Source organism: Balaenoptera acutorostrata, chromosome 1, assembly GCF_949987535.1.
Source record: "Balaenoptera acutorostrata chromosome 1, mBalAcu1.1, whole genome shotgun sequence".
Lineage (NCBI taxonomy): Eukaryota > Metazoa > Chordata > Mammalia > Artiodactyla > Balaenopteridae > Balaenoptera > Balaenoptera acutorostrata.
In genome coordinates, this window is record NC_080064.1 from 116,057,748 (window position 1) to 116,071,500 (window position 13,753).

Here is a 13,753-nt window from a genome sequence, read left to right on the forward strand (position 1 = left end):
TGTGTATGTGTGTGTGCGTGCGTGTGCGCGCGCACTGGGGGGGCAGGGGGAGGGCTGTGGAGGGAGGCGCCGTCGGAGGGAGAGTAGACGTCAGGAGGAGGGACTGAGGAGGGAGAGAGAGGGAAGGAAGAGAAGGGGGAAGAAAGGGAGAGCAGAGATCGAAAGAGACCCAGAGAGATAAAGCTTGAGGCGAGAAATAGTAAAAGGCGGGGGGGGGGGGGCGGGAGGGGGGAGGAAGGAGGGGTGGAGAAGAGGGAAAGGGAGAGAGAGTGAGAGAGAGAGAGAGCGAGCGACGGGACCGGGAGGAAAGAGAAATAAAGAGGAGCGGAGGGAAGGGAAGTGAGTTTGTGCGCGTGAGTGAGTGTGCGTGTGCGTGTGAGTGTGCAGGGGCGGGCGCGGGCGGGCGGGCGGGGGGCGGGCTCCTGGGCTCCCCTCCTCCCCAGCCCGCTCCTCTCGCTCCCTCGCCGACTCCGGGCCCCAGCCGCGGGCGGGCGGACGGCGGGCGGACAGCATGCTGAGCCTCCTCGTTTGGATCCTCACTCTCTCCGATACTTTCTCCCAAGGTAAGAGGGGCCCCCCGCCCACCCCCACCCCCGGCAGCCCGGGGAACACTGGGGGGCTCGGCGGCCCGCGGCCGGTGCCCCCGGGGTCCGGACGCCACGAGGCGGGGGCTGGGTCCCGGCGCGGAGCCCTGGGGGAGGGGGCGCGGAGTAACGGGGGCTGGTGGCGAGGAGGAGTTTTCCGTTGATTTGCCCAAGTTGTTTCCTCCGGCTGCGCGGGAGACCGGTGAATCGGGGCCGCGAAGGCCGGGGGTCGGAGTGAAAAAGGGATCCGAACGCTCAAAGTCTTTTCCGGAGCATCTGGCAGCCCTACCTACCTCCACCCTCCGAGGCCGGGAGTCAGGACGCCCGGGTCCTGGCCGGGGGAAGGCTGGGAAGAGAGTGGGATTTCGGATTCGGGGGTGGGAGGGGCGCGGAAAGCTGGGGGCCCGGGCTCCGGAAGATGCAGCTAAGGGAATCCCCGTCCTCCTTCCAGCCCAGCCCCTCGGAGAGCTGAGTCTGAGCGGCGGCTCCAGACTGCCTGGGGCTGCCCCCTTCAAAGGAAGGGAGCGGTGCCTCGGGGCCTCTGGTGGGGACTTGAACCCCTGCCCGCGGAGGCTCCGGGTCGGGAGTGGAGTTCCAAAGGCAGCTTCGGGTCCGCTAGATATGGAATGGGCCACTTGCGGGCGGGGCTCACACCCACGGGGGCTCAGGAAAGTGTTGATGTCCGGGCTTATTTGGGACTGGCGGGGGAGAGGCTGGGAGATGAGGGAGAGGTTGAGAGAGAGATGAGGATATTAGTGTATCCGGAGGCTGGGCTGGGGGGCGGCGGGGGAACTGAAGAAACCAAGGGCCCAGACTTCAGCCCCGACTGGGGTCTGTGGGAGTGGATTCTTGTCTCCTGGGTCGGACTCTAAGGAAGATTTAATCCTGCTGAGCAAGCTCCCCCCACCCCCCTCCTCAAAATGGAGCTGACACACAGATGTTGACATACAAACACCAAAAACCAGCCATAGACACTGAGACAGACTGTTCACCTACTGAGACAGACATACCCGCGAGCATCCCCCACACGGAGACAGACACATATACACAAAGACACTGACACATCTGAGGAAGACAGATTCCTCCCCCATATCGGCACATGCGTGCACGTTCATGCACCCAAACATAACAAAACTCACAGACACAGTACATATATGAGGCGGGCATTTACAAGGACACAACACGCGCACACACACACACTGAAACCCTTCCAGGGATACCAACCCTCCAGCTTGAACAAAGAAACTTGAACAGATATTCCTATAGGCAGACACTTATGGAGATGTACAGACAACAAAATGGAGGAGGTGGTCTCCTTTTTTTTGGGGGGGGTGGGAATCTGGGAAGGGGGAAGTTAGCTTGGACAGAGCACCCTCAGGCATTGCCCCGCTCTCAGTTCCCTTCCAGCCCGGTGGGTGTGTGTTTAGGGGTGGGGTGTTATGCTGGACCCCTCCCCTCCAATCCTGGCCAGGCGCCTCCCTGGCTCCGAAGCCAAAGCCTGGCTGAGTGGCTGGGGGCGGGTCTGTCGATCCATCATTCCCCATAGGGCATCCATGCCCCCCTGCCCCCCCCCCCACACACACACTTAGGATTTGGGAAGGGCGCACATCCATGGTGTGAGAAGTGGTGCTGGGGGAAAGGAGGCCTGGCCCTGGGGTTGGCAGGCCAAGCCAGCCACTTGGCAGAAAGTTGGGAAGATGACTTAAGTTCTGACTTTGTTCAGCCGGGCTGCTAGAGAAGGGGGAGATGGGGGAGGGCCCACGGTGATGGAGGAGGGGTCAGCTGGGTCTGTACTGATATGCGTTGGGCGCAAGCTTCTGTCTGCCCCTTTCCCCGCAGCCCTCATGTGTCAGCAACGTGGATACAAACGAGCTTCAAGGAACAAAAGCTGCAGTTAGCAAACAGGAGAGGCATGTGGATTGAATCGGGACAGAAACGGTCCGAGGGAAGTGTGTTGTGTGCCTTTCTCCCTTTGGAAAGGGGGGGAGGGGTAAGGGGTTAGCTGAGCTCCCATCGCCCATCCTCCAGCGGGGGTGAAAGCAAGACCTGATGAAAGTGTGCAAAAGTATTTGGGATGGGGGGAGGGGTTACCAAAGGGAAATAAAAGGGAGAGGATAGAATGGAGGGGAGAGGAAGTCACTCCTGAGTGTTCCTGGGAAGCTGAGCAAGGACTGGGGAGGAGGCAGGGCAGGAAGGAGTGGGGATCTGGGGCTCTTCAGGGTCGGGGGAGGTGGCAGGACCTCTCTCCTCAGCCTCCATCCTTAGAAAGAAAGAGTTGTAGGCAGGGACTGGGGCAGTGGTAGGGGAAACCAAGGCGGGGATCGCCAGGGGCTTGAGGGAGGGTGGCAGGGAGGTGGGGAGAAGGTGGGAGGAGAAGACAGTTGAAATGAGGGGAGTGGAGAGGAGAGGGGAAAGGGACGTTCAGCCTAGCAGAGAAATAAAAATCACGTTTTAAAGAATTTCAATGGGCTTCATCCATCTTCATTTTTCACTAAATAATTTTCTGTATCTTATCTAAATGAAAACCATTATCCTTCTCCCTGTTTCCATCATGCGCTGGCTCCTCAGACTGATTGCGCCGAAAATTGAAATATTTATTCATTTTCTGGGAGATTTTCTCGCTCCCCAGTCTCAGGGAGGAGAAATTGAAAAAGAAAGATTATAGCTAATCAGAGCAATGTGGGATGACAGGCTGGCCCAGGGTGGGAGCTGCCCAGGGGAGGGTGGAGGTGAAGGTGGGGGGAAAATCTGTCCCTCCAGCCCCCAGAGTCCCCCGGGCATTCCTGCCATTGCTTTGCAGGGTGGTGAGGAGTGAAGGGAAGAGGGCCTCCTAAATTCCCAGTATTCAGCTGCCGAGTACAGCTACATTCTGGCAGAGAACAAGAGTCTGGAAAAAAGAGTAGCTGAGAATGGACTCTCTCCTCCCTGTGCCACAACCAACCCCCCCCCCCAAGATGTCCCACCCTTCTAGCCCAAAGCAGGATCTTGAGGTTGGGGAAGAGGCAGGGGGCGACATGGCAGAAATCAGGATACCAGGTCCCTCTCCTTGACCTTCTTCTTCTTTTTTTTTTTAATAAATTTATTTATTTTATTTATTTATGTTTGGCTGTGTTGGGTCTTTGTTGCTGCGTGTGGGCTTTCTCTAGTTGCGGCGAGCGGGGGCTACTCTTGGTGGCAATGCGCGGGCTTCTCTTTGTGGTGGCTTCTCTTGTTGCGGAGCACGGGCTCTAGGTGTGTGGGCTTCAGCAGTTGTGGCACGCGGGCTCAGCAGTTGTGGCTCGTGGGCTCTAGAGCGCAGGCTCAGTAGTTGTTGCGCACGGACTTAGTTGCTCCGCGGCATGTAGGATCTTCCCGGACCAGGGCTCGAACCCGTGTCCCCTGCGTTGGCAGGTAGGTTCTTAACCACTGCGCCACCAGGGAAGCCCTCCTTGACCTTCTTGATTGGACTTCGGCTCAGACCCAAAGGGAGGGTGTGAACACAGTGTTTGGTGCCTGGAATTACCTCTGGCTAAGCTCTGGACTGCAGAAGACCCTGGATCAGGAGGAGGAGGCATCTAGGCCCTCCCACCTTCTGCTGGCTGACATGGCTGCATGGTTGGTTGTCTTGCTCTGCCTTTGGTTCTCCGATGGGGTGAGGATGAGGAAGCCCAGCCTTGTCCCCGGCTCTCACCCCCTTGACTTGCGGACCGAGTGCTCTGATGCAAGCTCTTGTAGACCCTCTTTATATCCTCGGGGACCAAATCTTAATTTCTCTTTTAGCCTTTCAGTTTCTGACACAGTGCTACACACTCGCTTGGTAAGTGCCCTTAAATATCTGATCAATTGATTGATTTGATGAGAGTTCTACGATGTTGGAAGAAGGCAGTATTAAAGAGTGCTTAAATCACAGACTCCCGTCCAGCTCCCTGGCTAAACCCCCTGCCCTTTGGCCACTGGGTAGTTGTGTTGGCTTGAATAAGGTATGTGCCTTCTCTGTGCCTTAGTTTGCTCGTCTGTAAAGTAAGGTTAGGAATAACATTTCATAGGGTGTCGATGGCAGTTAAATATGTTAATCTGTGTAAGGTGCATGGAACAGTGTCTGGCACGGAGAGATGTGCTCAGTAAGTGCTTCTGTTATGACTTTGCGGCTGGACATAGGAAGCTGAGTTGTTTTTTTCCTTTCCAGCTCCTCCTCATGATTCTCTTTTTGTTTTCTTGCTCCAGCTGCCCAGATTTTTGGTCCTGGGCTTCAGTACCTCTGCTTTGTATCTCTCATGGAGAGAATTGGGTTGTAGAGGATCCAGAAGGGGAAGCTGACCAGGCTTCCCCTGGTTGGAGACCTCAGGAAAGCTCTGGAGAAGGAGAGGACCAAGTGGAAGAGGTCGGCATTCTAGTGAGAAGGAGCTAGAGCTCTCGTGAGAGATGAGGAACACTAGCCCTGAGATGGCAGCATTTCGGAGTCTGGAAATAATACGGATCATTTATTGAGCCCTTGTGCTAACTACTTTATATGCATTATCTAATTTAATCTGTACAACAGCCCCCTGAGATTGGCTCTGTAATTATCCCCATTTCATGGAGGAGAAATCGAGGTTTAGACAGGTTAGGTGTCTCGATGGTAGTTGGAGGAACCAACCCACCTCAAATCCTGCACCCCTCCCCTTTGCCTGGCATCCCACATGCCAGCAGGGACAGATGCTGGGCTAGGACAGGGTCTTTCCTGATCCAGAGCCAAAGGAGAACTAAGAGGAAAAGGGAATGAATGCTCATAAATGGAAACTCACTCAAATTTTAAAAATCATCCTTTATTCTGAGATTCTGTCCTTCTACATTTTTGGGTGTTGAATGGTTTTTCTTTGATGGTATGACGGTGCCCATAAATGACTTTTTAAAAAAGCCCTTTACTTGGCAAATCTAAAGGTTTGCAACCTGTGTTTGTTTCTAAGATTATACACAGTGTTACAGGTCCATGAGCTGCAAACTTGGGCACTACCCCTGTACCATGCAAGGCTGACTCCTGGAGAATCGTGGCGAGGCAAGGGGTGGAGTGCTGAGTGGGGGCCTGGGGAGAAAACCAGGACAGTCAGCTTCCAGTTCAGTGCAGTCCCTGGCATACACAGAGGCTGGGATCTGGTGTTCCCATCTGCTTTGGGAAGCCCTGCCTGCCCTAGAGTGGGGCAAAGTGACTGTAGGAGGTGTGCTCCCTACCAAAGCATCAAAATTACTTCTCTTTGAATCCTTACTGTGTGCTGTTCACATTCATCATTCTTTATTCCTTTGAACAACGACCTTGTGAAGCTACCATTACCCCTATTTTATAGATGAGAAGACAAACGCTGAGTTTAATTAACTTGCTTAAGGCCATCCCTCGGGTATTAGATCCCAGATTTAAACTCTTTGTCTTACTACAAGGCCAGGCTGCCTCCGCCTCAGAGCCACCTGTGCAAGTGCCTCCTTTCAGTTGAGAGGGCTCTGGAGGGGAGAAGAGGCCTTCTTCCTTCTCCTCTTCCCCACGGTGATGGACAGGCTCCTTCTGGTGCCTTGCTCAGCCTTCTCCCCCAGGGCTCAGCCCATCACACCTAGCCCACATCCATCTTGCTGCCTTGCTCTGATGATCATCTGTTTTATTCAGTGGGGATGGGAACTCCTTGTCTGTCAGGAGAAGGAGGTTAGTAAAGCCCCCTTTCTTCCCACCTGTAGAGTCTTTTTAACTTTGTGCTTGTACAGTACTTTCCAATTTTAGCAACTTTTTCACATGTACAATCTCATTTAATAGAGATATTGCGATCGTCCTGTGATACAGACAGTGTCCTTATTACTTCTCCATTTAACAGATGAGAAAACAGAGTCCTAGAGAGTTGAAATGACTTGCTAAGGGGGAGGTTGGGCTGGAGGGAAGGGATAGGGGGCAAACTCCTCCATCACCCCAATTTTGGGGGACTGTTTCCAGCTAAGGGTAGGGAAATTCCTCTCCATGTGTCCAGGGCTGAGAAATCTGTGCCCCTTCCCGACCTACCACCTCCTGCCTGGTTTCTTTTCAAGGCCTCCAGACCACTTTACTTGGCCATGTCCTGGAGGATGCTTTGACCTGGAAAGGGCTGGTGTAGGGGGTGGAGGAGGCGGTGGTCAGCAGTGGAGGAGAAAGAGGCTGTCACGTCCTTGGTCCTTGATGCTGAAATGCAGCATCAAGGAGAGGCTGTCTCAGGAGTCAGGAAACAGAATGAGTTCATTCCAAGTGAGAGAGAAGGCCATTCCCTTCTGTGGAGGACCTGCTTTGTGTTTTATGTGCATTAGTAACTCATTTAATACCAACAATAATCTGTTAAATGCAGGAGTCATTATCCCCTTTTGTGGGTGGACAAAGAGAGACTCAAAGATGTTAAGCAGATCGGCCAACGTGATACATCTAAGAAGTGACAGAGCCAGGACTAGATCCCAAGCAGGGAAGTTGGAGTGGGGGGGGCCAGAATGATTCCCAGAAGGAAGCCCCTGAAGATGGGCATATCCACCTCTTCCACATTGCTGCTGCATGCAAGTCTCACTGCACAGTGTGTGTGCCCACATGCACGCACATAGATTCCCACGTGGCCTCCTGTGCACTCGCACACGCAGCCATTTCTCATCCCCATATACCTATGGACAGGTATCTCTGGCTTTCCCCTGGTCCTTCCATTCACCAGAGCAACACTGCCGTGTTTCTGTGTACCATTCCCCTTCCAGTTATGGCAGCCATCCTTTGAAGAGTCTTTGAAGGCACTACTTTTTTGTCTTGTCTCGCATGCTCTGAAGATATACACACTACAAGGTTAAGAAAGTTAGAACGCTTGGGTTCCTCATTCTGTGACTCTGGTCTCTCTCCATCCTGCAACCCCAGCTCTTACACTTTCCCACTACTGATTCACAGACAATGCAACCTGATAGAGTACTTTGAGCTCCCAGGATGAAAGCTGTTCTAGCTCCCAGACATTGCCAAAGATCACATTTTTCTTTCTTTTTCCATCCCACTCTCCCGCACCCCCCATCAGCTCTCTCCAAACTCTCAGTTTCTCCCCCTCCACATTTAATTTCTCCAACAAATTTTATTAACCTCTGTAGCCTCTGGGAGCTGAAGCCTCATTCCTCTCTGCCCTCCTTGAGTCCATTTAACAAAATTGGGATCATATTGAAATAAATGGGCCTTGTAGCCAGCCAGCCTCCTCAGGATTAAGGGTCTTAAATCCAGGGTGGAACTCTCTAGTACTCCCTAGCAAATTCCATTAGTTTCCCAGGAGATGCTGCTGCTGCTTCATTCCTCTGGAGCTCTGGCTCTGGGAAGGTGATGGGAGAATCTCCCAGAAGGCCACAGGGACTGGGTTTTGAGGCAGGGAAGGGACAGCAGGGACCTGAGTGCTCTGTGCCCGGAGGGTAGTCCCTGGAGGCTGCCCCACTCCAGGCCAGATTAGGAATCATACATTCCTCTTCTAGACTGGCCCTTTGATGCTTTTCTTCTCCGCCCCTTCTGAAGCAATATGAGGAGTCCATCCTCACTGGAAGATGTGTGGGAAGAGAGTAAGGACTCAGTCCCTTCATCCCACAGAAATGTGTTGTGTGCTTCTACTATGTGCCAGGCACCAGTGTTGCAAAAAGAATAAAATACTGTCCATGCCTTTAAGGGTCTCACTTTGTGATTTAGGTGCAAAAATTACTCAGCTTCAGTAGGTCTCAGTTTACTCTTCCATAAAATGGGGAGAATTAATTTTTTTTTTCAAATCAGCAAATGTATATTTCTATATATAAAACATACTGGTAGGCATTATGGGGAATTAAAAAAAAAACCCACAAAATTGTATGGTCCCTTCCCTCCAAGAAGCTAAGATGCACATACATATGCAAAGATTCCAGGTAATGCCAGGCTGGGTGTAGTTGGTGTCAGGATAGCAGTGTGCACAGTCAGAGCTGGGGAGTTTGCTGTGGGCTGAAGAGGCCAGGAAAGGCTCCATGGAGGAAGTGGGTCTAAGGATGGACAGGATGTGGCCGTGGCAGGAAGAGGGAGAGCATTACCAGACCGACTGAACTTCCCGAGTCAAGGTGTGGCTACCGGAATGTGCGGGGTCCACTGAGGCTGGTGGCAGATGAGGATTTGGGTCAGGGCAAAATAATGGACATGATCCAGAACAGTAGACTGGGGCCTGACCCAAGAAGGCCTTGAAAAGCCAGGCCGGAGACTGTCCTGTAAGAAGTGGGGAGCCAGGGGTTTCTGTTTTTGAAGCAGAGGAAGTGTTAAAAACCCATGTGATCCCTACCTCATTCCTCACCAAACCCTCCTCTCCTCGTAAACTCCCCTTCCACTGCTGTAGATATCTGCAGCTCATTCAATTGGAAAAAAAAAAAAAAAAAGGTGAAATGGGCAGATGATCAGAGTTTGACCAGGCAGAAGTGAGCAGAAAACCTTAGAGAAAATCAGTTCTGCCTTAGGAAGTCTCAGATCTGTGACCTGAGTTGGGGAGGCTTTGGAATGATGAGAAGATCTTTTTTCTCAGTGAATCCTCAGGTATATGATAAAGATGCCCGGAGACAGAGTTCAATGGAGAGCCCTGCAGCTTGGTGGATACCTAGGCTGTTTGTCACATGTTCCCTGGGACCTTAGGCTGGGTCTGCACTGCCCAGAGTCTAGGGGAACCACCTGGTCCCATCAGAGGGCCAATCCGGATATAGTCCCTGCAGGGTCAATCCTGGGCCGTTTCCTCTGGTCAGTGGCCAGAGATGTGTGTGCACTTGGGGGTTGAGCCTAGAGATTCTTAAAACCTCTGCAAGGAAGCCAGCTCTGGTTTTTCAAATAGAAACCTTTGAAGAAGATTCCTGCTAGGGTGGTGAGTGCCTGTGTCCAACTAAGCCGGTGTGTTTTTTTTGTTTTTTTTTTGTTTTTTTAAGCCGGTGTGTTTTTAATGGCTGGGCTGGGCGGGGCACTCAACTAGGCACCTGAGGTACAAAGGTAAGTGAGATTTGGTCCCTGTCCTTGAGGCACTCTGGGGCGGGTGTAGGAGAAGGATGTATAAACACATATTGACAATACTATAAGATAAACGTTGGGAGAGAGGTATGTGAAAAATGCTGAAGTCTAGCTGTTGGAGAGGGGGGAGTGGAGGAGGCAGCCTGGCAGGGGGAGGGCACAGCCACAGATGTGAGGCTCTGGGGCTGCGCTGGAGCCTCTGGAATGCAGCGCCACTCAAGATATCCCGGCTCTGGACAATCCCTGATTGTGCCCCCTGCTCCGGATGGAAGGAGCTGAGGAATCCGAAGGAGTGAGCAAGGTCCCTCCCAAGGATTATGATTTCCAGGAACAAAGGCAGTTTATATAAAGCGCCCTTTCCCCAAATCTCCAACCTCTTGTGTCCAGTTCCCTCTTCCCCACCCCCGCTCCCACCCAACTGAGCTGATTTCTAAATTAACTTTGTCCTTGTAATCAGCTTAGCTGAGTTTTTTTTCTTTTCTTTCTTTTTTTTTTCCCCCTCCTTCCTGAATTCTCCCAGGAACAGCCTGGGGCCCTGCTCGCTCCATTACCCAGCATTGTCAAGCCGTGAGGTGCTTTTAACTGCTCTTCCCATTCGACTCTCTTAACTGGGAGGTTATTAAAAGGAAGGAAGCTGAGATGGGCAGATGGGGGCAGAGAGAGAGAGAGAGAGAGAGAGACAAGGGACAGGGAGAAGGCAGGCTGGCAGGGTGAAGCCCCAGAGAGAAGTGGGGGTTTTCTTCATCTTGATTCCCTAGTCATCCAGTGGACCCCTGGGTTTTAATCCCAAACCCTGAGCAATTGACATGCTGCTCTATGCCTCAGTCCCTACCTCCCTGGAAATCTACTAGCTTGACCTCACTGTGAGATGGGATGGGGGGACTCCCAGAGGCCCCTGCAGTCCTCTCCCTCTTTGCCCACCTCTCCCACACACATACTCCTGCTACCAGCGCTATCAACTCTCCAGCCTCCACCCCCAAGTCAGCTACTGCCTAGATGATGTTTGATCCTAGACTGACGTGCCTATCACCCTGCACACATCTGGGAATTCTTCCCTCACCAGGCCGTGGGTGAAGTGAGAATACAAATTCATTTTAATGTCCATTTGAGCCAAATATAATTAGAAAGGAAAATCTGACTTGGCAAAAAAAAAAAAAAAAAAAAAAAAAGTCTAATGCATGGCAAAGCTAAGTTAAAATGACTTCTGGATTATCTGCAATGCTGCTGTCTCCATTTGTGCAGAAAATTGAGAGGGGAGCCTGTAAAGCCTGTATCTAAGGGGTTTGGCTTGTGCACGTTGCCTTTGGTTTCATACCAGGGTCATGTCATAAGACTAGTCTCTTTCAACACACCTTTGGAGTTGGATAACCCCTCAAGTGCCCTGGGACCTCCTTACCAGAGGGCCTATGGGAAAGCCAGACTTGCCCAGAGGGGCTGCCGCCCGTGTGATCAAGACCAAGTCATTTCACTAGAGCCTCAGTTTTCTCATCTATAAAATGGAGACAGTAATACCCACCTCAGAGGGTTGCTGTGAGGACCGAATGAAGGAATCTATGTTAAGAAAGGGGATTTGGAACACAGCTGGTATTCAGTAAATCATATTGCACAGTGCCGGCTTTTTATAGCTCATAGTACAAGGCAGATCTGAGGAAAGCAGACAGTAGGATGAGTGAAGAACAAATAATGGTGCAAAGACAGATAAGTCTCCGTGAACTGTGCCAGTGAGGTTGGTAATCCCTGAATTTATGGTTTCTGGAATGCAGTGCGGTGGGACTTTTGAGATGGCAGCAAAGCCTAATGGAAAGCACCCTGCTTTTAGAGTTAGGTCTGAGTCCTGGCTCTGAAGATTCAGTGGTCTCTTCATCTTCGTGAGCCTTAGTCTCCTCGGCGTTAAATGGAGTGATAGCAACCACAGCCACTTACCTCTTACTTGAAGCCCTGGGAGAGCATCTGGCAACGCACAGTAAGCGTGACCAGAAGGTTTGTCGCTCCACAAGATTTCAGCTCAGTGTGTTAGAACAATGATTCTCAAACTTTAACAAGCTTATGAAGCACCTGGGGATCTAGTTAAAAAGTGCAGATTCTGATGCGGAAGATCTGGGGTCAGGTGGCGTTTATGCATTGGCACCAAGCTCCCAGGGGACGCCGATCCTGCTGCTTTTTGGACCACATTCTGAAGTGTGAGAGGATGTGTTCTTCTAGGGCAATAGCTCTTCAACTTTCTAATGGGAAGCAAGAGAAAATAGAATTCGTTTACCTGAATTCGCTTTTCAGCCAGCTTAGTTGTGTAACAGAGCCCGGATGGATCGTTGATTCAGGAGTGTCTATATGTTTGTTTTAGGAAAGCAGGTTGTGGGACAGAAGAGGGGGCATTGGGTGCCAGCGTGCCCATCTTCGGCCCCAAGCCTGACCCGCCCAGCCTCCTTCTTGCCACCTCCCAAGCTCCCAGCCGCCCCTGCTCCACCCCACCAAGTCTTCACTCAGGCCAACAGCTGCCAGCTGCAAAGTTGAAAAGCAACTAGCGAGTATGTTGGTGGAAACTCCTCCATGCCTGACCCAGTCATTTCCACTCAATTTTTTTTTTTTTTTTTTAATGAAAAGAGTCCTCACAATCCAGCTCTCATTTGGTGGAGTTTTGGGGGAAAACATTTTGGCAGAGCTGCTAGCCAGGGCCTAGACCTTGTTGGCTTTGGCTTGAAAATTTGGGCAGGAGCAAATTGAGGTTTGGGAAGGAAGGTGGGTCACAGGCCTAACCGAGGGCATGATTTGGGGGGAGCAATGGAGGACCATCCCTGGGCAGGTCATTTTCTCACACTCCCATAGACCTACTGGTTGTTCAGGCAACATGATGAGCTAACTCATTCTCTCCCTACCTTCTCTGTCTGTGTGCAGAGCCTCAGGCTGTAGAGGAAGATCCACAGGCCTGGGAAGAGAGAGCTTCTGCCTTCAGAGTTCTGATTCAATGGGGGAAGCTTGGTTCTTATATCTAGGGAATCTGGTCCACTAGGGGAAACAGGAACTCCCATTACTTCCCCTTATCCCCCCCTCCCCCAGAAAACTGACTGCACATTCAGCCATCTCCAAGTGCAAATGGGGACATATGCAAACTGCACACATCCATCCTGAGGGGTTTCAGAGTAAATAAAGAAGGAGGTGGGATCAATCAGATTGGGCTTCCTAGAACATAGAGCCTGGGGTCAGGAATGAAGATGGAGAGATGATTCTGGAAGAATCCTAACATCTTTGGACTCTCAAGATCTCTCTCTTTAGTCAGGTGGGACTAACTTGAATCAACCTGGACACGTCAGTGTTTGCCCTTTTTCTGAAGAGAAAGGAATTTCATTCGCTCTCTCTGCCTCCTCACTTTCATATCTAATAATCCCTGGCAAGCAGAAAGTTCTTCTTTGTGTCTAACCTGAACCCTTCTTGCTCCTGCATGAAAAAAAAACCAACAACAACTGTCTTGAGACTGTAACTGAATAAGTGTCCGGTATTCTTTTTGTCTGGAAAAATAACATTTTCCCCAATAGGTTCATTTTTCTCTCACTGCCAGGCAAAGTTCCCTGTGATAGAGAAGCAAGCCCAGAGAGGTCATAAGTGAGACTGTCTCTGAGGCCCCAGTTGAGGCAGAGCAGGTTGTCTCTTTAGGGGTCAGATCTGCTTTCCAACAAACTGCCAAGGCTCTCTTCCTAGTGTCCCCAGTCAGGGCTAGAAGGATAGTGTTCCCAGGAACCTGGCTGAGTCACCATGCCCTTACTTGTCCAGTTTCTCCTTCACAGCGGCTCGGAGCAGCTGGAGGCTGGAGAGATCTGGTGTTCTTCACTGGGCCGCTGTCTCTGGCTGATGGCCTGAGGGCCTCTCTTCCTCCCGCCATGGGGGCCAGGCTGAGAGAGGCCCTGGCATCTGCTGCTACACCTGGTACCTGCAGGAAAGTGGGGCCTGCAGGGGAGATGGCAGAGGTAGGCCTATGCCACAGACAGGCCCTGTTCTAGCTTCAGAGCAGGAACGTTTTCCTTTTGGAATCACACAGGGATGTCCTCAACCGTGCCTGGGTGGACAGGGTAGATCCCAAGTGCCATCAGTGTGGGCAGAGAGAGGAGAGGGTAGGGTGTCTGCCTTTGGAGATCTACTAATCTGTTGGAGTACGGACTAGGACCCTGGACTGTATTAGATCAGTGCAAACTTTTAGCTCTAAGCTTGA

At 51.7% G+C, this 13,753-nt stretch overlaps 1 protein-coding gene across 4 annotated transcripts in view; it reads left to right on the forward strand.

The window, feature by feature from the left end:
- Nucleotides 1-242: 242 nt before the first annotated feature.
- Nucleotides 243-13,753, forward strand: part of KIRREL1 (kirre like nephrin family adhesion molecule 1) — a 102,658-nt gene continuing 89,147 nt past the window's right edge. For 3 of the 4 annotated variants that reach the window (XM_057546974.1, XM_057546981.1, XM_057546986.1), the window contains exon 1: nucleotides 243-563. In XM_057546974.1, coding sequence (XP_057402957.1) covers nucleotides 512-563 — 52 coding nt within the window. In that variant the 5' untranslated portion in view covers nucleotides 243-511. The remainder of the gene's footprint in view (nucleotides 564-13,753) is intronic. The other variant, XM_057546988.1, reaches the window with a different exon arrangement.